The 25,203-nt window shown below is 48.7% G+C and overlaps 1 protein-coding gene across 1 annotated transcript in view; it reads right to left on the reverse strand.

Annotated features, from left to right (window-relative positions):
- Positions 1 to 497: 497 nt before the first annotated feature.
- The window catches only part of LOC101836116 (serine/threonine-protein phosphatase 4 regulatory subunit 1-like), a 66,194-nt gene continuing 41,488 nt past the window's right edge, over positions 498 to 25,203 (reverse strand). Inside the window, 14 exon segments of the mRNA XM_021229760.2 lie at positions 498 to 2,008; positions 2,647 to 2,788; positions 4,536 to 4,670; positions 5,405 to 5,525; positions 8,267 to 8,367; positions 9,126 to 9,287; positions 9,483 to 9,668; positions 10,384 to 10,479; positions 12,972 to 13,165; positions 14,246 to 14,420; positions 14,423 to 14,672; positions 15,584 to 15,768; positions 16,320 to 16,478; positions 18,028 to 18,093. Coding sequence (XP_021085419.2) covers positions 1,857 to 2,008; positions 2,647 to 2,788; positions 4,536 to 4,670; positions 5,405 to 5,525; positions 8,267 to 8,367; positions 9,126 to 9,287; positions 9,483 to 9,668; positions 10,384 to 10,479; positions 12,972 to 13,165; positions 14,246 to 14,420; positions 14,423 to 14,672; positions 15,584 to 15,768; positions 16,320 to 16,478; positions 18,028 to 18,093 — 2,124 coding nt within the window. The 3' untranslated portion in view covers positions 498 to 1,856.

Here is a 25,203-nt window from a genome sequence, read left to right on the forward strand (position 1 = left end):
CAGAACTGGGTGCTGATCCCAAGACTCCACTCATGAAAGCTCTCTACCTAACACTGAGCCATGGTCTTCATAGGAGGCTGGCTTTGTCCTCTCACGTGTTCAAATTGGACCCCAGTGCTCAGATTCTATCTCAGGACACTGAATCTTTGTTATTTATTTATCCAGGCGGGGTTTCTGTGTAGCCCGGAACTAGCTCTGTAGACCTGGCTGAGCTCAGACTCAGGAGATCCACTTTTCTTTGCTGGAGTGCTGGGAATTAAAGGCGCATGCTACCCCAGCCCCGGTTTCCTGTTTGTTTTTCTTTACAGAAAATTATGCTCTGTGGAGAATCCAAGATTCCAGCTGAATAATTTTCCTTACTTTTAGAACAACAGATTTTAATACGACAAGCTCTACTTCGTAGGCAATAACAGATGTGTTTGTTACAGAAGCTTTGCACTGCATGCAGTGCGGTCCATCTGTTTGCTGTGGGCACGTAATAAACACGAAGCAGACTGTTTTGTTTTGTTTTTTTAATCTTTGCCTCTAACTTTAATAAATTAATTCTGTGCCAAAGCCGCCCAACGTTGCCTGTGCCTGCCATTTGGGTTCGTCACTCATTTCCATTCTCTCTGGCACAGCACAGAGCCTTCTCAGAGCCTTCCTTCTTTTTAAGTAACGCGGTCAGTGGTACTTGCGGACCTGTGTACCAGGAAATTCAACGTGTGACTTTGCAGGTGTTTTTTGTTTTGTTTTTTAAAGAAGCTCCTGGGCCCAGGGCTGCTCCACCACCTTTGCCAAGTTAAAATCAGAAACACAAAGCTGGGAAAGACAGAGGTACAGAACCATAATCAGATGTCTACAGAATACAGAATTGTTAGTGGATGAAGATCTGTTTAAACTGTATAGCATCTTTCTGTTCATCTGAAATCCAAAAGGAGGAAATCTAAGCTGTTTGTACTTAAGCCAATGTAAGGAGTACATAACTTAGCTCCCAAACCAACGGTCAAGAGCATGGCTTCTTTTCTACTCTTTCTTTTTTTTTCCTTTGTTCTTTCTTTTCTTTCTTGAGTCTAAAGTGTTAAGTCACTATCCATGCATCTCAGCCCTCAGCCCCCACCCCACCTCACCTGAGCCCTCATTAAAACAACCTCGGACTCAACTGCTCTCAAAGACCAACAATGTTTTCAGTCCCTGATAGGGAAGGGGTGAAGGCTGAAGGAAACATTCTGAGTGTAGCAGTGTGTAACAAAACTTCCATACCCCAGAGGAGCCCCACAGCAGAGGTAACCATTCTTTACTAGGACACAGTTCGAAGGTCATCAAGACAGCTGCGTGAGCAGCTCCCAAGCAGGACGAGCCTTCACACGACATGTTTTCCCCTGGGGAGACTAGTGTCACACATATCTTCTTCCTGTCAAGTTATTTACATGTGTACAGTATTTCAGTTGGAGATAAAATGCAATGCCATAAACCCCATTTTCTCAGGAAAGATTGGGGCAGCAAGCCCAGAGAATATGTACAAGCTTCTACTGAATTACTTTATTGGCGAGGGGAGCTGTATTTATGCTTTGTTTCCTTGGACAGGGTTTTGTTATGTAGCTCAGGCAGGCCTGGGATTCTCCACATTGACCTGGAACTCTTGTTCTCCCTGCCCCAGCCTCCCAATTATACCAGGCTCTCGGGGAGATTTTAAGTGACACAGTCTCTCCTAAAAAGCAAAGTCCACACCACAGCTGATGGTGTGGAAGCCAGAGAGTCATTGGTGCCTGGATCCAGAGCCTTTGTAACCTGGGTCAGGTTTGCTGGGGCGGGAAGCATACGGTTGCCAGGTCACCTTAAGTAAACCTCCTCTATAAGTGCCAATACAACTAGTTCTAGTTTTCCAGTACAGTGGAGTCTGTGGCATTCTGCATCTTTGGTTCTAGGGAAGCAAAAAATGAAACATCTTGGTCTGGGTCAGACTGCAGAGCCAAGAGAGTCTCTTCAACAACTTGAAGATGATGGTTCCCGGCATTTCTAAAATATGCTAAGGAGAGAAAAGTTAGAGTTACTTGTGCCACAAACTGTGTTTTAAAACATAGTCTAGTTTTGTTGTCTTCTAAGCCACATGTCAAGACACTGGATACATTTTCCATGCATAGACACATGCTGAAGCCCTTTCAATTGATAAAATGCCTTATTCTAAAAGTATTTCTGAGATTTTAATGGTGGGCTGCCAGTAGTGACACCTGCTTTAAAAGTCAGAGTAATTAAACCTTTAAAGGCACCCTGTTCTACAGTACATGAGAACTGGCATGCGGGGTCAGCAGGACAGGGAGGAGGCTAGAAATGGACAAACAAACAGGCCCATCTACGGCGGAGAAGTAAGCCAGCACAGGCACAGAGCTTGCATTCACCCTCACTCAAGCTTAAGCAGCTAGCTCAGCGGTGTCACAGTGCAGTAGCACCGAGGCAGACTTCGGCTCCATTTCATGTCGTAACTGGAACTGATAAACGAGCGTGTGTCCGTCTATGTGACAGTTTGTATCTGGTGGGATTGTGTCCATCTCTCTAGTGATCGTGTCTCTCCAGGGTGCTGTGTGTCTGCCTGCTGTAACTCCTTGGGGACCCAGCTACCACCCGCCACAGCTAGGGTTAACTTCGAGGTGGGCAAGGGCCACACACCCTTCTCCAGCAGTGTCTGCCGCAGGGCCTTGGCCAGCAGCACCCGCACGTTTGGCACAGGATCCGCCGCCAGGCTCAGGAGGCTGGGAAGCATGTGTTCCACAAACTGGTCCACAGGGACGGAGTCTTCACTCACCACAGCCTGCAGAAACGAGAGCCACAGGCTAGCATCGATGTCCTCAAGGCTCCAAGCACACAGGCTCGCACATTCTAAAGACAGCACTTCAGGGTCCATGGGTCTGAGAGGCACATGCATGCGCATGTGACCGTTTACATGCCAAGAACTGAATTTAGTTGTAACCAGTGGCTAATTCTACAGCTCCCTTCCCAGGAGCAACTGACAGGGAGAGCAAGAGCTAGAGGGGAAACATGGGCTTTGGAGCCAGGCACCCAGCTGTAGGTTCAGAACTTAGTCTGGTCACCAGCCTTGCTTTATGGTGCGACAATTCTGTTCCAATGTGGCGGTGGCACTGAAGGTCTTAGGACCAACGAGTGAGTGGGTCTTCAGCCAGGTGTACGGGTTCATGGTGGTGAGCTTCATGGCGACAATGTTCAGGGAGCTCAGAGACAGGCTCCAGGCCAGCCAGGCCTCATTCCAGACCCGCCTTGTCACCTAGTACCTTCTTCCCAGAGCTATGGTCAGATCAAAATTAGCAAGTTTCGGAGGTACGCTATCTCCTGAGCATCTTTCCTTTGCTTTGCGTTTGCTGGGTTTTCTATATCTTTAATAATAAGATTTTTTTTCTTAAAAAAGATCTTGTTGGGCCGGGCGTTGGTGGCACACGCCTTTAATCCCAGCACTCGGGAGGCAGAGGCAGGCGGATCTCTGTGAGTTCGAGACCAGCCTGGACTACCAAGTGAGTTCCAGGACAGCCTCCAAAGCCACAGAGAAACCCTGTCTCGAAAAACCAAAAAAAAAAAAAAAAAAAAAAAAAAAGATCTTGTTGGTTTTTCTTGAACAAAATGGATTGATATCATTTCTTATTTCTCACTTTTTCTACATTCCAGATAAATAATTTAAAAAACATAAGAGAAAAAATTTCATTTCTGCTTTTGCTACACAATGACGTGAAGGAATATTGATGTTTTTCTTCACAGAAGGCTGTGCTGTGGAAAAATACAGGTTATGTCCCTCTTCACCAACAGGGGGGGCTGGTGAGTCCTCTCACTGCAGTTGTTTATCAGGCAGAGGGGGAGGGTCACACAGAGCTGTGTCAAAACAGGTTGTGAATTCGGCTAGGCAAGCAGCTCCTGGAGGTGGCATACCATCCCCTTTGCCTTTGGGGTGCCAGCAGGCAGCATCAAGAAACATCAAAATGATAAAAATAACGTGGGGGTACAAAATCCTCAACAGCAGAAACCATGACTTCTCACTTCTAGCGGGACACTGCGTTGGGGTGCTTGATCACTCAGGAGTTAATGCTTCACCTAAAACAATTATCCTTAGAGGTGAACAAGCGTGCCATCGGGTCCCACCATGGTCCCCACGCAGCAGGTCTCACTGGAGAGCCAGAGGTGTCAAGGCAGTTGGCATTCCAGATAAACTCCCTCACACCCGTCTCAGAGGTGCTACTTAGAGGGCGTTGTTGACGAGACAGGGTGACACAGATTTTAAGCCTGGGGCCTGAAAAGGGGTTTCTGCACCCTAATCCTGGATGCAGTGTGCCAGGGGTGGGCTGCGTCTGATGAGAGCTGGCTGCCTCTTCACCGGTTTCAACTCCAGGATGCCCAGCACACAGTGGGTACCGACCGTGTCTGGGGTGCAGTGAGTGCCTTGGGTGACTGGCAAGACAGACACTGCCCCTCACAGCGGCTGATTCAGTAAAAGTGATTCCAGCTTCTCCCAGGACAAAGAAAGCCAGAGGCAGATTCTCTGTGTCTGTGCTAACCTGACAGATGCAGGCAAAAGCCTGCCTTCCAACGCACTTAGGGCAGTGCCGGAACCTAGAGACGAGCTCCTGGATGAAGCTGAGCCCCAGGGCACGGGCACCATGGGAGTAGAACTTGCGCAGCATGGCCGCCACCTGTGAGCAGCGTGAGAGAGTTGAGGGTGAGGTGTCAGCCACAAACAGTGATCTGCATGGCACAGGGACATTCTATGTTCTCGCCCACCTTCCCATTCAACTTACAAGCAAGAGAAAGCAACTTTCAGTTCTCACTGAGGAGAAGGTGTTTACATGGGTCATAATGTATACATGCACACAAAATTCTTCAAGGAGAATGTAAAAAAAGGGGGGATTGACCAATGTACCAAGAAGGATTCAGTTTTAAAAACACATCATCTTGTGAAATGTGTAAACTGTTACCTTTGAGGATATGGTATTTCTATGAAATTTTAATACCATCAAAAATTTTTTAAAAAATCACTTATTCAAGTAAGACTGACTACCTTGGTAGGATTACTAAACACAGAACACCTTTGTCTTTTCTGGTGGGAAGGTAAGGCTGTGGCATGGTTAAACAACCACCACAACACTATCACCAATACCATAAGCGCACACCAAAACCCTGAGCTATTATTTAAAGAGTTTCAAATAAAAAATGATTTTTGCACAGTTCCCATCATGGAAGCATACAATTAACAACAGAAGGGCATCCTGAAAATTGATAAAACAATACAGCTTCTAACTGCAAAAGTTAAAACCTGGGCTTATAGAGAAAATGACAAACAGAGCACAGAAAAAAAAAAGTGTTAAAATGGGAAGCAGAAACAATGTGCTGTTTGCAAGAATGGGCTCCGTGAAGGCCGGCTCCTTACTAGCTTGAAGGAAATCCAGCGCACTTGAGAAACTTTGTCTGCACACAACTTCAGGGCAACGTGCCTCAGATAACCGTGAACGTCGCTGGGGCCATAGAGATCCAAGATCAGAATCAGCTGCCTGCAATCACAAGCAGAGGGACCCCTACCATCAGTTACGAGGCGATTCCCCCGTTCTTTCCCTTTGGCGGCCACGCGCGGGCGCAGCGGTAGCGGCAGCGGCAGCGGTAGCGGCGAAGGCGGCGGCTGCTGAGGCGGCTGCTGCAGCGCGAGCAGCTGGCCTGCCGAAGCCGCCGGCACCGAGCGCTTTGTAAAACAGGGATTCGGACGTTCAGGGTGCGATTTTGAGGTTGCAGCGTCCGGTTGTGGTTGAAAAGCACACAAAACTCTGCCCTATATCACACAATGCAAAAGCGGCCGCGGGCCTGCACTTCCCCGGCCACGCTGAGGGCGAGCGGGAGCGGGAGCCAGGAGCCGAGCGGCGGATGGCGGCGCCCTCGCTCTTTTCCCTGAGTTCTTTCGCCTCCATTCCCCTTTGCTTGCCTTTCTTCCCTTTCAAAATCGCTCTTTCCCCGTCGTTCTTTTTTCTCATCCGCTTTCTGAAACCTAGCTCGTTTTTGCCCGCTGTTTTCAATCGGTTTGCTTTCTTCCCCGGGCTTCCTCGCTCGCCTTTCCCCGCCTAGTCTTCTGGCTCGCCCTTTCTCGCTAGGTTTTTCCTGCTCGCTCCTTCTCGCTGGATCGTTTTCCCTGCTCGCTCTTTGTCGCTAGGCATTTTTCCCCCTTGCTCTTTCTCGTTAGGTATTTTTTTTTCCTCGCTCTTTCTCGCTAGGTCTTTTGCCCGCGCTTTCTCGCTAGGTATATTTTCGCCTCGCTCTTTCTCACTAGGTATTTTTTTTCCTTCGCTCTTTCTCGCTAGGTATTTTTTCCCTCGCTCTTTCTCGCTAGGTATTTTTTCCCTCGCTCTTTCTCGCTAGGTATTTTTTCCCTCGCTCTTTCTCGCTAGGTATTTTTTCCCTCGCTCTGTCTCACTAGGTATATTTTCGCCTCGCTCTTTCTCACTAGGTATTTTTTCCCTCGCTCTTTCTCGCTAGGTATTTTTTCCCTCGCTCTTTCTCGCTAGGTATTTTTTTTTCTTGGTCTTTCTAGGTCTTTTGCCCGCGTTTTCTTGCTAGGTAGTTTGTTTTCCCTCGTTCTCTTCTCGCTATGTTTTTTTTGCCCGCGCTTTCTCGCTAGCTATATTTTCCTCTCGCTCTTTCTTGCTGGGTATTTTTCCCCTAGCCCTTTCTCGCTAGGTCTTTTTTTTTTTTTCCTTGCTCTTTCTAGGTCTTTTGCCCGCGTTTTCTTGCTAGGTAGTTTGTTTTCCCTCGTTCTTTTCTCGCTACGTCTTTTGCCCGCGCTTTCTCGCTGGGTATTTCTTTCCCTCGCTCTTTCTCGCTAGGAATTTTTCCCACGTTCTTTCTCAGTAGGTATTTTTTTTCCCTCGCTCTTTTCTGTCTCCACTTTTCCCGCTAGGTTTTTTTCACTCGCTCCTTTTCCATAGGTCTTTCTCCCTCGTTCTGTATCACTACGTTTTTCCCCCTCGCTCTTTTTTTCCCCCTCGTGGTTTTTGTTTGTCTTTTGATAGGTCATTTTTCCTTGCTCTTTCTGCCTCGCTCGCCGCAGCCCGGCTGGGCTCGGGCGGGAGAGAGTGCTGCTGCGATTTGCACGCAGGCAGAGGAAATGAAAAAGGGTGGGGAGGAAGCCGGCCGCGGCGAGCGGCTTCATATCGCTCCCGCCGTCTGCGGGGAAAATGAGCCCAATATCGCTCCCCGCGCAGTCCTTATCGCCGCCTGCCGCAGCAATAAGCGAGCGATGGGAGATAGGACCGGGCCGGGGCAGGGGCTCACTCTGCTCGAGCCGCCAGGGGGAGCAGGCCCGCCCTGCCGGGCCCGGGCCTGTTTTTCTCACTTTTTGCCCCAGTGTGCTGGTTTACACCTCAATCTCTCAAATTAAGCATAATGATTAAAGCTCACAGCAAAGGGAAAATCTTGCTGTTTGCCGCTGGCACCGGCCAGATCACATCCTGAACAGCTGCAAAAGTCTGATGGATTTATTTCTTCAGGAAGACAATTATTTGAGCATGACTAGTTGTGTCAGACGGTAAAAATGAAAACTAAAGATACAGAAATGACCTCAACAAAAGCCCAAACAAGCACCTCACAAACAAATCCCCCACACCACTAAAGGACATTCTCCTTCTCGAGAAGGGGGCGCTGAACTACACTCTTGTTCATTCCCCGTAAAGCCTAGAGCATTCCCGGTGCAGACAGCAGACAGGAGCTGAAGAGTGCTGCCTGCAGGCACAGTGCATGCAGGTGGATGCAGGCTGGCCTCAGGGCTGGCTGGGTGGGTGTTTTTACTTCTGAATAGCTGTTGCACCAGGAGGAGATCTTTTCAGGCCTCAACACTGCCCAGGATGCTTTGACTGTTCAAGTGCATGAGGCACCATGTGCCCTACAGAGAAGTAGGCACGCAGAATGTTCAAGAAGGCTTTGCAAAGCCACTCTGACTCAGAGGAGGACATTGACGGGAGGGTGATTCATCTTCTATTTGGTTTGAATAAATTGCCTTATAGAACAGCAGCACACTCCAATTCCAGAGTGACCTAGGCCGTCTTCATGAGAAAATGGATGTCTCCCAGAGAGAGACAGGGGACGTATATAACTCAGAGCTATGGAATCCCACGTATACCTTAACAGAAACATACTCTCTCTACCCAAAAGAGCACCGTGTGCTGCTGCTTCTGAAGTAGGTGACGGGGGGGAGAAGGGGTGACTTCGGGGTTCGCTGGCCCCTTGGGGACCCAGACAGAGGTGTACTCACTCTGCTAGTTCATACCGAAACCTCCAATTCCTGCTGTTGTCAGTCACCACGAACTCCTGCAGCTGGCGGAGGTGCGCTCTCCTCTTGTCCTCGTGGAGTAACTGTTAAAAACACAGCCCCATAAAGGACACATTGGCCTCAAGGTGACCCCAGCACCCCTTATTTCTCTGCTGTAAGGCTGTCACCGGCCAAAGCCTATGTGTCTCCCTCATACCCAGCCACCCAGGACTCTACGGGGCTGGATGTTAACCATGGCTGCTAGCTGACACCAAGGGATGCGCACCCTGGACAGCTGCTGCCTTTCAAACTCTGGTGGGTGGGTATACCGCCTACCCTACCCCCACCCACCCCACTCCCCAAACCCCTTGTGCTTTCCCACCCCAGGGGTGTCTTTGTGTTCAGTGGATAATGGCTCTGCTGCCTTGGGGCTGAAACCCTTCTTCAGCAATGAAAGGTAGGGCCTGAATGGGGTCACTGACAAATTAGTAACTTCTAAGCTCTTATTTTTATGCTCATCCCTCCTTTGAGAGGAAAGGAAAGGCAGGGACAGAGGTGGCTACAGCATCTTGCAGACAAGGCTTTCCTGTGTGCAGAGCTGGGGTTTCATCTCTTTCTGCAGGTGACTTCTGGGTAAGCCAGGTCACCCCTGGGGACCTTAGACTTTGCCATCCACCACCCTTCACAAGAAGCACAGCCCTACAGGGGCCGAGCAGCAGCAGATGCATGGATGTTCATCTTTAGATTCTGGGTGCATTTCAACTGCAGGCTCCGAAGATTGGGGCTGTCTTTTACTGCCACCAAGCCAGTGCAGGCTCGGCCCCAGCTTGTGGGAAGGCTTTCGTGATTTCAGCTCTCCTACCTTTAGGAAGTCATACAGGTGTTTAAGGACTCCTACACGCACTTCATCCAAATCCTTTAAAAACCCATTGAAGACGGGGACCAGGTCAGCTGCCGTCAACTGATCCCCGAGAATCACTGCCAGCTCATGAATGGAAAAGGCGAGGGTCTGCCGGACCTTCCACTAGGGGTGACAGCAGACACACGAATCACCACAAGCAAGTGTAATTCAATGTTTCTAGCATTTCCCTGGAGAACGGTAAACAAGCCGGCTCACAGCCACATGAAAGTCAGGTCGACAAGCTATGCGGCAGCCCCCAGGGCCTCCTGCCTGGATGCTGATCTCTTTCTGTCTGTGCCTCTGAACAAGACCCTGTACCTGACCATCAGAAGCCAGGGTCTCGTATGTATCCTTCAAGCAGTGCCAGTTCTGCCGGCCCAGGGTCAGGGCCACCCCGGGGAGGCTGTAGGCACAGTGTTTGGCGATGTCAGTGTCCACAGTCTGGGCTCTAGCTGGGTCAGTCATCGACACGAACTGGTCAAGCAGAGGCTGAGGGATTATATCCTGGGAAACAAGAGAAAGGAAATCATCACACTGGCAAGGAGTGCAGGCTTTTGCAGCCTGGGCTGAGAACAGAAGCAGAAGCCAGGCAAGAATAAGGAGAGGGGAACCAGTGTCTCTAGTCAGCTGCCTCAAAGTAGGTGCCTAGGCTACAGAGAAGAGCCTGGAGAGCAGGGTGCATGGCCCAGCTGCCCAGTGTGGACACCGTGCTCTACAGCAGCCCAGGGAGCTGGGCCCAAGGCTACCCTTGGGATTACAGCTTCATCTTTCCAACTGAAGGGAGGCCTCCCTCGGTACAAACACATCACCTGCTTATGCCTGCCTCTGGAAGAGCAATGTGTGCCGGTGACTTAAAATATTTAAGGGGCTTTGTATGGCACAAGGGGCCAATCCATAAGACAGAGACATGTAAGCACGGCCCAACCAAAGAAGCTTGCAAGGTTTTCTTTTTTTTTTTTTTCCAAAACAAACAAAGTCATTGTCCTAAAACGTTAGTGTGAGGTCATTTCCCTTTTGTTGAGCTGTATCAATAGACTTTGAAGACTACTTCATAGTTATTTTTAGAGAGGAAATATTACCAATGTAATGAACTAGACAAAGTTAATACTGACAGAAGGAAAACATTTGGTTTAGGCTGCTGCTCCAACACTGAGCTTTAAGGAAGATGAGAGGCTTGTTTTATTTTTGTTCTTTCCTTTTGTTTCAAGAACAAACCAACCTGGACTTTAGCCTTATTCTCCTCATGCACGGTAGGTTCCTGCCCCTGCTCGGTCCTCAGGTGCCCACTGGCTCTATTTTGAGGCTCAGGTTGATCCTGTAGAGTTGATGGAACATGTCACCAACTGAAACCAAAAGGAGAGCCGTGTCTTCATGCACCCTCCCTTCATGCTGGCGAGGACAAGTACAGCTCCTGAGGTGCACGTGCCTCTCCTGACATCGGATCACACTCTTAGCACAGCTGCGGGGTCTGCTGCGGTTCAGTTGCCACCAGGGCTCTGTAGAAGGGGCCTCACATACCAACTTCAAGACTGCCGCACAGAAGGCCATGCTTACTGTCAAAGCTGGTGAGGCCCAACAGCGTGGGCTGGCCCCCTCCGCTCCTTTAAGGCCTGCCTCTCCTTTGTGTGGACAACCAGCAGCCTTCAATACAGCTACAGGAGGAGGGGTAGGGGTGGGTTTCCATAAAGGGCAGAGCAGGCACCCCCAGTCCTGGCTTGGAAGCAGACTACAGTGCAGGTGGCAGCATGGCAGCGAGGGAGCGGTGACCTAGAGGGAGAGGAGTCGGCCAGCAGGGGACTATTTACTCAGTACACTGCTGCCACGTGTGCAAACACGCCTCATGTTTGCTGATGAACCATTACATTAGGTTAACAATTAAAATGAGCAAGAACGTCCAATGGTGACATATCAGTCTCTGATCATTGATTAACATTAACTGAGATGGACCTGACCTTCTCCTTCAACCATAACACGGTTTTCCAACTTGCACTTGAAATGTCATACTGTCTACTGTGTTAATGGATTCTGACAAATCAGTTCAATATATGATCCAGGAGTCAATTAATACCCCAATATATGCCGCGTTTGCTCTGAGCATGCTACCAGGACCTTAGCGCCTAATGTTTACAGAGAAACATGCTGTCTATCTGAACAGGAAACATGACAGTAACATTTTGGTAGGTCACTCAAGGTCTCTTTTGGGCATGCTGTCTCCCATTCTCCACGTGAATCAGCGCGCGCTGACATAACATGGCTGGAATCAAATCAGCACTTTAGAAAGGAACCTGCCCAAAGACTGGGTGAAGTCAGTGCACAGGCAGCATTGGCTTCAGGAGCACTGTGAGCTCACTCCTCCAAAACAGCCCCCAAGCAGGGTGGCATGCTAGATGGTAAGGGGCACCGTAACTCACCGATGAGCGCCTGTCTAGAGAACCCTAGCTCTTCAGGAGAGTCATTGTTTCCAACGACTCTGCCATCTGCACCCCCGCCTCCCCCAGCTGTGGTCAAGGAGAGACATAGGGAGAGCCAAGTCAAGGGGACTTCTGGGATGGTGTTTCCTTGCACGGGCTCCTTCTGTTGAGCACCCCACGCTGACACGGAGAAGGCATAGAGGTGTGGACTACTCTGCACACCTCTCCTGAACACTGTGGGGCAGGGGTGCTCACCCTTCCCAGAGGTCTTGGTGTCTTTCTGTTTGTCTGATTTGCAACTGAGGCCCCTGGCTGACCTCATCTGACCCCAGGGTCAAACTGAGATCCACCAGCTTTTCACACACACCTCAGAAGACCCAGCTAGAGTGGCTTGCTTACCCCCCCCCCCGCTGCGCCTCTCTGAGAAAGAAGCCCCAGTACTACCATACCCCACCAGGGACAACCCACTAGACCTTTCTCCTCTATGTCCAGGGTTTCTACAGGCAGGTAACAAAGTAACAAGACATCTTTCTTGGCATTTTCTAGAAACAAGACATCATTTCTTACTAACTCAACAAGTCTGAAACACTGAGATTTACATTGTGCCAGGAGCTTCCTCTGCATGGGCTTGGAGTGGGGGCGATGGGGTCATCAGCCATGACCACAGCGGAGTGTGCGCTGGGTCCTGAGGACCATGAACTTGCAGAGTCTGCTCATGCAGGTTCACACAACTGAAAAGGCGCCAGCTTCCTCAAGACATGGGTGATGAGGGGGACCCCAGCTTAAATTGGTCCAAGTACAAGTTAGGGAGGAGCTGGGAAGGCACAGATCAAGAGGGTTAGGAAGCTCCCACAGACTCGGGCAAGCAGAAGTCCAGGTCCTGGTTTTACTTGGGACCCTGGTCACACAAGAAGCCAACTCCAGACTGCAGGATGGAAAGTAGGTGACACTGGCCTTTCCAAGTCACCCTCTAGAAAGGACCATCACCAAGCAGGTGGGTATTGAAGGGTGTCTGTGAACCAAGGGGCCAGCCATACTCATCACTCTCTGCAGCCTTTGCCAAGTTAGAATTAACCCTCTTCTGTTATTAAAGATGTAAGTGACTGCCAGCAATGACCCAGGACATTTACACCGTTAATCCCCCAAGAGCACTGCCTGTCATCTCCCCTCTGGGGGCAGGGGGGGGTTGTTTCTGGTGCCCACCCTGTTCCCAAGGAAGGGATTCAGGGTGATCAGTCACCTGATTGATTGGTTGTCTAGTTATCCAAAACATGACCTTAAGAATGAAATGAAATTTGCCATTTATCTTCTCTGCAGGGATGTATTAATAACAGCAAGCGTGGCTTTGTGATTTCTGTCACATCCTCGGTGGCTGAGGGACAGGGCAAGTACTTACTGTGCTCTGTAATATCCTGGCCACGGAGAGCTCATTCTGAGATGATGAAGCCGACAGGAGGATGTGATTGTCAGAGACAGGGCTGGGATCTGAAGCGGACTCTTCGTTTAGACCTTCTGGCTGCTTGCTCTCGGGTTCACTCGTGGAGCTGAGCTGTGTTGCTCTCAGTGCAGCAGATAATACCTGAACCTGAGCTATAGGCAGAGAGATACCCAGAATTTTAATAACTTTATGTGCTGGGTATGTGGTTCAGTCGGTAGAGTGTTTACCTAGCATTCACAAAACCCTGTTTTCTGTGCCCTGTACCCCACTAGGCTTGGTGTGACAGTGCATACCTTAATCCCAACACCTGGGAGATAGCAGCAAAAAGGCCAGGAGTCCAAAGTCACCCTCTGCTGCAAAGCAAGGACCAGACTAGCATGGGCTATGTGAGATCCTGCCTCAAAATAGTTTGTAAGAAGATTTTGATAGTTTAGTGTGGATCCTAGGCTCACCCCCTCCAGCAGACTTCAAGGGTCATGGCTCTCCCCCAGCCCTCGTTACTGGGGGTGGGGAATGAGCTTTTCCATGCCAGTCCTGTGCCTGCAGCAGCCAGAAGGGCAATGCTTGTTTGTCCCTTGAGCATTCACTGGGTCCCTTTATTCACAGACTCAGGGACAAAGACTAACCATGGGGCAGCCTAAACCTTCACCTCTCCTTTTCTGAAGCATCACAAATCTTTGCCCAGCAACAGCAGCAAGAGTTGTTTCTCCAGTTTCTGTGACTCAGGACAAACACAAGTCTAGCACTGTTGATTGGCTGAGGGCTCGCTGCTGTGTGCATGACAATGGGGATGGATTAGGAGACTAGCTCCCAGACCCCATGCTTGGCGGGGAACATTAGTCATGACAAGAAAAACACTTCAAAAGACTTGTACTTTCCCAGGTTGCTTAAGACAGAAACCTTAGGGCTTAGTGAGGGCCTAAGTTAATGGGTTCTAAAAGGAGGTTCACTCTGAGCTGTCTGTGGCCAGAGAGGGCACATAATGTGGGAAATAATGTCACTGTCCCTGGAGCTAATAAACCTTCCTTCACCACAGATGTGCCCAAGCACTGTCCCCTGTCTTGTCAGGGGTCTCTCCAGGCTGTGCACACACTGTCTGGAAACTCTCCTCATACAGGTCCCGTCTGGAGATACCAGACTGGACCAGACAAACCAAGTGGGGACAGTTTGATTACACCGACACACATTGCACAGAGGGGCCGGAGGAGGAGGCAGTCCTGTGCCGCCATCACCTTGAATGTCTGGGTCCTGCAGCAGGGGTCCCTGCAGACCCTTCAGGACTTTCTGGATCTCGTTCCTGGCCACACAGCTGTCACACGCAGCCTCGGGTCCACTGTGGCTGTCTTCCAGTGGTCCAGGCCCACTCAGAAGGACCTCCACATCCTTGCTTATGTCAGGCAGAGGAGTTCGCCAATACAGGAAAGTGCTGAACATGGCCTCAGAAGTCCCTGGACCTGCTTCAAGGTGACAGTCCCTGGGAGCTCTGGGAAAGGGCTGTTGCCTGCAGACATCACAGTCATTTCCGCTCTGGCTGAGGAAGGGCTCCCTGACTGGTTTTTCTGCCATGTCTGAGAAAGAACTGTTGACATGCAGATGACTGGTCTCGCCGAGGTGCATGCTGGAAGCAGATCTGGCCCCATGGGCGCGGGTGTCTTAGAACTAGAGTAATGGGAGAGATGCAAGCTCTCACCACCATGGAACAGATGGGAAGGAGTTGGAGGTAAAGCCTACATCCTCCTAAGCCCAGCTCTGTCCTGACTGCACCCCTGCCACACTGTATCAGAAACAGCAGCACCACCCCAGCTCAATGCCCCTAGGAAGTTCAGCTAGCCTCCACCACCCGCTTATCAGTACCCCAGCAGGAGGCAGGCTTTGGAACAAAGGCTCAGGAACCAGGAAGCACTGACTATGTGCTAGCCTGGTGGGAAGCCTCGGTGAGGAAGATCTGGTCCTGGGGATGGCACTGCAGCCGCCAGTGAGCAGTGACGAGGAGGAGGCGCTGTGTTAAAAGGTACCAGCTGCCCACACAGCCCTACCTACCTCACATTCCTACATAGCACTCACGGCAAAGGGATGCTTCGAAACTACCTCAGATTGGTCAGTACATACCCACCATCCTCAGAGGGCAAGCATGACAAGCCCAAGATCAGCCACCACACTAGAAAGACAGCATGCAGGGATGGGGCCTTTGTATATACAGAAGGTCCCGTGTCACAAACGTACATCTGGGAGACTTCACCTTTTTCCCTGTGTAAATTCTCCAAAGAACTTCATTAATCAAGGAGAAAGAGACAATTTTCTTTACAGGTTATTTAATCACCACCCTCAATGAATATTTTATCTAAACTGAGGAGACATGGTAGCTTCATTATTTATAACCCGGCAGTCATGTTTCGAAATCGTTATTGCAATTACTTTTTGCTTCTTTACATAATTAAAGCTCTAATATTCCATCTTGCCCAGAAGGTCACTATTACTAAACCTGGAGATGATATAATTGCTAGAATTCTAGGTGGATGCTTGAGGTGAAAGGGGGGTGGGCTGTGCCAAGCATCCCGGGTGAAGCTTACCCGGCCGGGGAAGTGGCACCGCAGCTGCTGGGCCTGGGTGGTCCAGAGGCAAAGCCGGACTCCACCTCTTGGCTCGGAGGCCTGATGCTCAGGGTGCCATCCTCCCGGATGCACAGGCCAGCCCGGGATGGGTTTGCGAACGTGGAGATAAAGGGGCCGAGTGACTGGAAGGCAGCCTGGCGCACCTGGAACCAGAGCACACTGTGCAGACCTGCAGCCGGGATCAGATCTGACACCAGGCAAGCGCAGAGACCGCTGACCTCGGGTTTGCTACTTCCCAACCATCTCCTAAAGGCCAAGTAAGCCACTCTCAGCAGAAAATGGGTACATTTAGCCCACAATGTAATCTTCCTGTTTCTAGACTGTGAACTCCACGTGGCACCTGACTTCATGAAGTCTGCAGGAAGACCTCACGCACAGAGTCTGACCTCTGACCGCCTGTGGCACTGTAGGAAGACCTCAAGGACAGTGTCTGACCACCCACAACACTTTAGAGTGGTCAACAGTGTGCCTCTGTCTTAGTGTTTACCCCAAAGGCTTTGAGATTTTAGTTGCCCTAATTTCGATCTCACAACATGTAGCTCTGATTACATCCACCAGTGACTGAAAGGGCAAACAACAACAACAAAACAAAAACAAAAATACATACGAGCTAGAAGCCAAGGTGGAAGCTGAGGACAGCCGGACAGCTGGAGAGATTGACAGCATGGAGGCTGCCAGTTGTGTGAGCACTCACCCATCGGCAGGGATCACTGATGAGTCTGATGAAGAGAGGAGAGAGCTGAGCCCTGCGGACCTCAGGGGAGGTGTTGTAGGACACGGCCATGAAGCACTCTGCACACGCTCTCCGCATCCCCCACATGTTATCCGAGCAGAGCTCAAAAAACGTCGGTATCTACCACAATAAACACACAGAGCTGTAGCTACTCAAACTGGAGTGTCTGTGGACATTCAGCACCTGACCCGATAGCCTACAGGGGTGGAGCCACAGGGACACAACAAAACAGTAATAAACAAATTAATAGCAAAACACAGTCTCCAAAGGTATCATAGAAAAGAAAGAGTAAGTAGGAAAAGAGCACAGGTCTCTCACCATCTAACTTTAACAAGTGATTTGGGTAAATTTAAGAAGATAATGGAGAAAACAACAAAGAGAAGGGTCAATACTCCCCCCTGAACAAAACTGGAGACAGCTCAAAAGTCAGAAACTCAGTGAATGGCAGGCTCGCCGAGCCACAAGCACTGGCTTTGACCGGGTATTGTCAGTCTGCGGTGGTTGACTGGGAGTGGACATGGGCTCACCCCCATAATCCCAGCACTCAGAAGGCGGAGGTGGAAGGATTGCAAAGTCGAGGCTATTCTGGGCTACACAGAATGTTAGAATATAAGTCATTCCTGTCTACGGACATGCAAACTATGTCCAGAGGAAGGCAGATGACTGTGTGTAGTCCTCTGTAAGTCACATGGGTTCGTGCTTAGACTGTGAATGTGTCTGTGGGGCTCTCCACTGAGCTTGGCTGTTATATTTTTCTGGTTTGCTTTATTAGCAAATGAGTTAAATATAATTTTTTACATATTTATGTCTACATGAACATGGCCATTATACCTTTAAAATTTTATCTTTTAAAGGGCTTTGATTTTAATACCCTAATGTAAAACACTTAGCTTACAACGTTACACAGATGGGAGTAAGACTGCCAGAGGGATGAGCCACCTACAGGAAGACACTACTCTGCTGGCCACTGCAGCCCTCTGCAGAGACTTCAACGAGGCGCTAATGCTCTGGTGTCTTCAGAGCAGAAGCCTAGGGTAAACTGTCTTGGGTTACAATGGTGTTGATGTGGCTTACACTTTAAATAAAACCAAACGTGCTTCTGAACTGAAATTGAAAAATCAATTTAGAAATAATCCTCTCAGAGGTTATGTTTCAACCACACAGCTAGAGCATTAAACGGAGAGAAGGCGCAGCGAGTGCCCAGCAGCTACCCAGGCACAGGTGAACACAGTGGAGTTTGAGAATCTAGGCTACAGCCATCTAGGAAAGATGGGAAGAGTAGGGTGCTTAGGGAGAGGCCACATCAGTCAACGGGACTTTGAAAACCACAGATGTGTGGCCAGAGCTGAACCCGGCGGGACCAGCACAGGGGGCAGATGTAGGGCGACTGCAGGTATAGAAGAAGAGATACTTGTGAAGGGGCCTGAATGGCGACAAGGCTCTGGATTTTAACAGGCTCAAGGACAGGGGACAGTTGCAGAGGGGTGGCGGGGAGGCAGCGGGGAGAGCGGGACAAAAGAGACACAGGGGAAAGTGGGTGGAATGGAAACAGCACGGAGGACACGGGCACAGCACGAGTCTGGGTCTCGTGCCCACCCACTTGCCAACCAGACTTGCAAACTACACCAAGAAGTGTGGTAGCAATTATGATTGGCAAATTTTCACATACCAAAAATTTCTCAGTGGCTTCTTGTCCAACAGCATGACAAATATCGCCAAAATGCATAGTGCATACCTGTGAAAGGCAAAGGCATTCGCATCGTTTCTTTGTCTTTCTTTTTGTCTTAACAGATTGTAAATCCTAACAAGCAGGAACCCTGAGAGCAATTATCCTTCCAGTCAGACAGCTAACAAGCCTGTACCAGGCCCATCGCCCACACAGCACCACGCTAGGTGCCTGCTGCACTGAAAACAGGGATTTACAGGAGGGTGCCCACTTCTTTGGCTTCCCGGCTCCTAATTGATCTTGATGCATAATGCATTTGGTAGTCAGAAGGTAGAGCCTGTCCGCTTCCCCACACAGAGAACAAGACCCCGAGTCATGACCACTCGTGTCACAAGGTACAGGCTGGGGCATCAATGCCTCTAAGCAGGTGCAGGTGCGCGACTGTGCTCTGGGGCAGCAAGGACGCCATTCTGCAGATTGTCTGTATAAACAAGAAAAGCAGGGTCCCTGTATGTGGGACACAGAGACATGCCTTCAAAACAGTTCTCAATAGCCACAAAGAAAACTCAGAACACCTTTCGAGCTCTGTCAAGTCAGATGATCAACAGAGGCCAGCTAAGTCCCAAATTTTACCCAGATGTGAGCTCTCCTGCAGCCCCATTTAGTGTCTGCCAAGCCCTACCATGCATCCAGGCTGATCTTCACTGAGTTGTTCACCTCTAGGAGGGTCACCAGCATAGAGACATGCCAAGTGGTATCAATGCCAATGACCTGCCTTGAGGTGAGGCTCAGCCACAGGGCACACAGGCAACACTGCTTCACAAGGAGGGGGGCAGGCTTCACACTCTCCATCCATCCCTGAACAGAAAAGTGGGATCCCAAGCAAACACTACAAGGTTAGTGGTTTGAGAATCTAGGCTACAGCCGTCTAGGAAAGATGGGAAGAGTAGGGTGCTTAGGGAGAGGCGAGGAGGAAGGCAAAGAAAGGAGAGCCCACTGCCTCGATTCTACCCCAGCTGCCTCGCTGGACAGCCTCTCGTACGTACGTACGTGTGTTAAAGCAGCCGTTATGAATATGCTAGAGAATTACGAAGAAAAGATAGATACAATGAACGAGCAGATCAGGCCCTCATCAAAGACATAGAAACCACAGAAGAGAACCACATGGTTCCAGAGGAGTATGTGAGGGAAGCTGTCAACTCTGGATGTGCCTGTGAGGGCATGTCCCGGAAGCAGCTCCTGGCCCGAGTGCTTTAACCCACTAGCAGGGGTGGTGGGGCCTGTCGGGGTGAAGATCGAGAGCATCTAGGAGCTGGATCTGGCCTGGTCTCTCCTGTTCCTGCTCCTCTGCTCTGCTCCCTGTTCTCCCTGACGTCAGCCAATCTGCCCCATGCCCCCCCAGTGTGACAGATGATAACCTCTGAAGTTGCGAAAATAATCAAGCAAGTACATATTTCCTCCGTGTGAGTCGCTTCTATGGACCACTGTCACAGCGGTGACTCCTCAGCCTCACATGAGCTTCGCTGGATGGACTGCCTGCAGAAGACAGCTGTGAGCGGATAATAAACTGAGAGCCAGTACCTGAAAGCAGTGAGGGGCAACCAGAAAGCCCAGGCTGCATGTCTAGCTGCCCTTAAAAGTTGAAGCCTGGCTGGGCGTTGGTGGCGCACGCCTTTAATCCCAGCACTCAGGAGGCAGAAGCAGGCGGATCTCTGTGAGTTCGAGGCCAGCCTGGTCTACAGAGCGAGTTCCAGGACAGCCTCCAAAGCCACAGAGAAACCCTGTCTCAAAAAACCAAAAAAAAAAAAAAGTTGAAGCCTGCCAGGAGCACTGCCACAGGTCTTCAATTTTGCACTCAAGAGTGGTGGCTCACACCTTTAATCCCAGCACTCGGGAGGCAGAGTTCAAGACCAGCCTGGTCTACAAGAGCTAGGTCCAGGACAGCCTCCAAAGCCACAGAGAAACCTTGTCTCGAAAAACAAAAACAACACAAAAAACAACAACAAAAACAAAACAAAAAAGTCTGAAACGGGAGGAATCTGAGGTACGGGGAGTTCAAGGCCAGCTGGGCCCACACAGTGACATTACCTCAAAAAACTAGAAAGGGGTTGCACTGCAAAGGTGTGTGAAAAGGGACAAAACTCCAAACTTCCCAAAGCCTGTAAAATCTAGGTTGTTCAACACAAACACTGTGTTTAAGACAAACATTGTTAGGACCCATAGAGAAAAGAGAAGAAAAAAAAAAAAAAAAGCTTGGGAAAGAGACTGTATCTACAAACGCTTAGGAATGAAAGATGACTTCAGAGAGGAACAGGAGACCCAATGGCAACAAAATGGCTTTAATACTACACAGAAGGAACAAAGCTGTAGACACACAATTCTATACCCAGCAAAACTAGCATAAAGCTGGAAGAAAGTAGATTCTTTAACACCAGAACTGCACGGATGGAGCCTTGAAGGAAGTTCTTCACATAGAAGAGAAATGACAGGAAGAACAGTCACCAAAAATGGCAAAATTGAACATATAAAATGATATTATCTTTCTCTCAGTAATTTCTTCCAAAGACAGAACTTTTTAAAAAATAAAACTACATTTTCTGGTTCGTAGTGTGACATGAAAACAGCAGGACAGAGAGTGAGAGAACGGGTGACAGAGACTACACTGAAAAAGAAATGAAAGTGTAATCCTAAAAAGTACTCAGTCACTCTGACACACAAAGAAAGAGTTAACAGAGGAAGAAAAATTGGTGAGAAAATGGAAAGCAAGTAACAAACGGGTAGAATTGACCCAAATACGTCAACAACATCAAACGGAATGGGTCAAATGTGCCAATTAAAAGGCATAAGCTATGAGACTGGACACAAGAGACCTGTGGCAATATATTATTTATAATTTAATGAAGCCACTGGAGATCAAAATGCAAAGCTAGCCACAGCCACAGAGCCAGGGCAGTGGTGGAGCACAACCTTTAATCCTAGGACTCGGGAGACAGAGGCAGATGGATCTCTGTGAGTTCAAGGCCACCCTGAGCTACACAAAATTGATCCTGTCTAAAAGAGAAACAGAGCTCACATAAAGGTGATCACTGCACTGGGGAATCCCACGCCTTTAATCTCAGCACTAGGGAGGTGGAGACAGGAGTGATATGGTTGGGTGGAGAGAAGTGTGAGGAGGAGGAGACAGGAACTCAGAGGATTGCAGTCTGAGGCTTGGTGGAGAACAGTAAAGTCTGCATATTGCCTCTGAGGATTCATGAAGAGAATATTGCCTCTGAGGCATTGCACTCTGAGGATTTGTGAAGCCAGGACCACCCCTTTCAGCCTGAGGTAGAGGTAAGAGCTAGTGGCTGGCTGCTCTGCTTCTCTGATGTTCAGCTTGAACCCCAATATCTGTCTCTGGGTTTTTTTTATTATTCGTGTTACAGAGACCCAATGAAAGGAGAAACTTTCAAACATAAATAATTCTGCTTGATGATAAAAGTTAGAAAATCAGAAGGGCATACACATAAAACCTGCTTCTTTAAAAACAGCAGGAAAGACAGGCTGAAAACCACCTCTTCCTTTTTACAAACCAGGTAAGCTGAACTCTAGGAAGCAGAAGGGAGGGGGAAAGTAGAAAGTCACAGGAAAATAAGCTGGAGAGATGGCTGCTCTTTCAGAGAACCTAGGTTCAATTCCCAGCACCCATATGGAAGCTCACAACTGTCTGTAACTGTCTAGTTCCAGGGGATCTGACACCTTCACACCAATGTATATAAAATAAGTTAAAAAGAAAACTGTGCTGAAATGCTACAAGAATTGACAGTCATGATGAAAGGAAACCTAAGAGATCTGTCACACAGTGAAAGGGTTAGCAAACCCTGCCGGCAACTGTCCTAACCAATCTCACAGTTCAGATGAAGACGAGTTCTCTGAAACACAGGAAAACTAACAAAACTGAAGTCCTCATCTCCATCCAATTTCTTATCAAAACCATGTCATGTCACAGAGAAAGCTCTAGAGCCAAAGGCTTGACTGGTGAATTTTAACAAGAATTTAAGCGAGAGAAGGACCCTGATCTTAAATAAAACTCCTTAGAAGGGCACTTCGCAGCAGGACTCCAACTAGACACAAGGCCAGTGGGTAAGGCCAAGAAGGAGGCTGCTGCATACTCCCCTTACTTCTGAGAGGACACAGCAGCTGAGACTGGGCAGGCACCATCCCTGACTACATCAAAATTCGTATCACAGTGTTTGGGTCCTGAGTTTCTTGTCATGACATACAAGAACATGTTATGTCTATGACATTCCTGTCATGACATACAAGAACATGTTATGTCTATGACATTCCTGTCAGAGAAACAGAGGCTAACACCAAAATGGAGGAAACACTAGGCAATGCCAAGACAGAAGACATTCTACAAAAGACCTGGCCTAGGCTATGTCAAGACCTCCCAAGTTACAAAATCCAGGAGACCAGAGACAGGACAACTCGGGGCCAAGAGAGACTGACAAGGACATGCGGTGTGAAGGTGGGTGACAGCACTCATTTAAACGTTCTGACATCCACCCTTGTGCTATGAAACACATTAAAGTCTTTCAGTGTAATGACCACGTATCCAATTCCTTCTCAAATGGCTGTGCATGTGTGTATACATACATAGATGCTTTACCCAATACATGTTCACACATGTGCATATGTGTATACAAACAGAAAAGAAACAAATGTGTGTGTATACATACACAGATGCTTTACCCAATACATGTTCACACATGTGCATATGTGTATACAAACAGAAAAGAAACAAATGTGTGTATACATACATAGATGCTTCATACAATACATGTTCACACATGTGCATATGTGTATACAAACAGAAGACACAAATGAAAATGACAAACTACTAGAGAAGTGGGAACAAGGGTACAGAGGAGCTCATGTTTGTATTTTTATAAGGGAGGGAGGGAGGGAAGGGGGGAGAGAGGGGGAGGGAGGGAGGGGGAGGGAGGGGGGGAGAGAGGACATTCTATCTCTAAGCTCTGTCTCTCAGGGACACAGCACTGCCATAGTACAGTAAAGAATTCCGGGTGGGTAATATAGCTGTCATTCTGTTGAGAATTTGTACACAGACAGGAGAAGGGGGAGGGGGAAGAAAGAAACACAAAGAAACCTAATTGGGGTGAGGGAAGGGTAATCCAAGCCCAGAACACAAATCAGGAAAAGGCCTGTGTCTTCAGACTCTGAGGACACCTGCTTCTGATGCAACCCTTAGCAGAGTGTTCAGTGACAGCCACAATAAATGAGGATGTGAGACCTCTGTATCCAGGGCAACGGGCAACTAAAGAGCTCCCTGGATCTCTTTCCACTCCTCCTTGCCCACCACACCCACATGACCTTATTACTACACCATATAAGACAAATCCAGAGTCATTAAAAGGCAGCACACAGTGACGAGAAATGACATTCCGGCAGCCCCGGGCAGCACTTGTGTGGAATGACGATCTTCACTGAGTTGCTTGGAACCAACTATTCTTTAGAGCCCACCACAGCATTCTTCTTAAATAAATGCACAAATAAAAATGAGCTCAAAATCAGGGTGACGACAAAAAACGAGGAAGCCTCACCGTGAGAACGTGTTGGGAGAAAAACAGGGTTCTGACAATTAGTTACCATCGTAGAATGCTAACGGCCTCCCTGCAAGCAAGAGGAGTTATAATTGGTCTCCAGTGGCCTGTTTATCCTGTCGAGATATAATTACAAGATACAGCGCTCACAGTTTTTACCAATCCATTCATCCAACAGCTAACATTTATTCAGTACTGACTCTAAGCTTGGCCTTGTGTTGGGTGCTGATGGCTTGAGGCCACAGTGACCCCAGGTCGGAGCTCACTGTTTCAAGGGACAGGTGAATGGGGCTTCATAACTCAACTGCCGTAAAAGGAGACGGACACACAGTAAGTAGTCTGTGGCTACAGAGGGGAAGGTGTCACTAACAGTGACTAAGGTGTCTAGAAAGATGTCAGCAAAGGAACGCGTGTACACATGTGAAGGACCGAGAGCTGAGCCTTGTCCTCACAGGAAGAAGGCTGCACTGTCACAGTGGGCTGGGTAAGGGTCCCAATCTCTGAAAATCACAATTGACTGGCGGGGACTCCCAGTGCCAGTGGAAGCGGAGTAAGGGACAGATGTGTGTGTTGGCCACGTGACAGGTCATTTCCTGCAGAACAACGTCCGTCTGAGTTGGCATGTGCTTCTGTACATGGAGATGTCACAACGTTCACACACGAGGCTGAAAAGGGAGTCCGGGCGCAGAGGACACTTCCACCATCGCCATCACCCTGAAGGAAATGGCTTTCTAAATGTTTTCTCAACAAACGCACACTAGTACCACAGATTCTGGGGTGTTTCCTACTGAACTAGACAACGCTTTCCTTGGAGAGTTCCACAACACATGTGGCCCTTTTCTTCCTCAGACAAAAGTACCTACATGTTACATACATTGTCATTTCCCCATGGAAAAGAAGCCAGCCAGCCCCACAGCTCTGGGTCTCCAGAGCCCCCTAACTTCTAGACTCCAGGGAAAGGGTGGGGTCAAAGAACAGCATCTGCTCCTGTGGGGCCCATGGGAAGGCAAGAAAGCCCTCCAAACACACACAGGAGGACAGAGCTGGGTGACTGGTCTGGGCGTACACAGTAGGACTTCAAGTCACAAAACAGAAACCGATTTCTTCTGAAAATGGCCTGTGGGGATTGTTTCTAGAAGGCTTGTTATATTTTCCAAGTAGATCTACCAAGAAGATAAAAGGGGGGGCACAGAGTGGGTGGACACCACCGACGAGAATGGAGTGTTTGGAAATAAAACAAAATAAAAATCCTGTAGAAATGCCTTCAGCATTATTCTCCATGGCATTATCAGTCTTTAGGGATAAGATACTCGGCTGCCAGTTGTAACCTTGGAAACTCGCTGGACCAACTTCCAAATGAAAAAGAAGATCTACTTGGCAAAGTTCACTGCTCAACCGCCAAACACCCCAGCTAAATGCTATTATCCAGGTTCATTTTGCAAAGTAAATTAAATTTCTTGTAGAGAAACTTGAAATTTATAAAAGAACCCTGGAGAATTTGAATTTTAATAATCAATTATTCCTCAGACTGATTCATCTTATAAACATATGGAATATGCAAAAAATTAAATTAGTT

The sequence above is a fragment of the Mesocricetus auratus genome, unplaced genomic scaffold (genome assembly GCF_017639785.1).
Source record: "Mesocricetus auratus isolate SY011 unplaced genomic scaffold, BCM_Maur_2.0 Super-Scaffold_100028, whole genome shotgun sequence".
Lineage (NCBI taxonomy): Eukaryota > Metazoa > Chordata > Mammalia > Rodentia > Cricetidae > Mesocricetus > Mesocricetus auratus.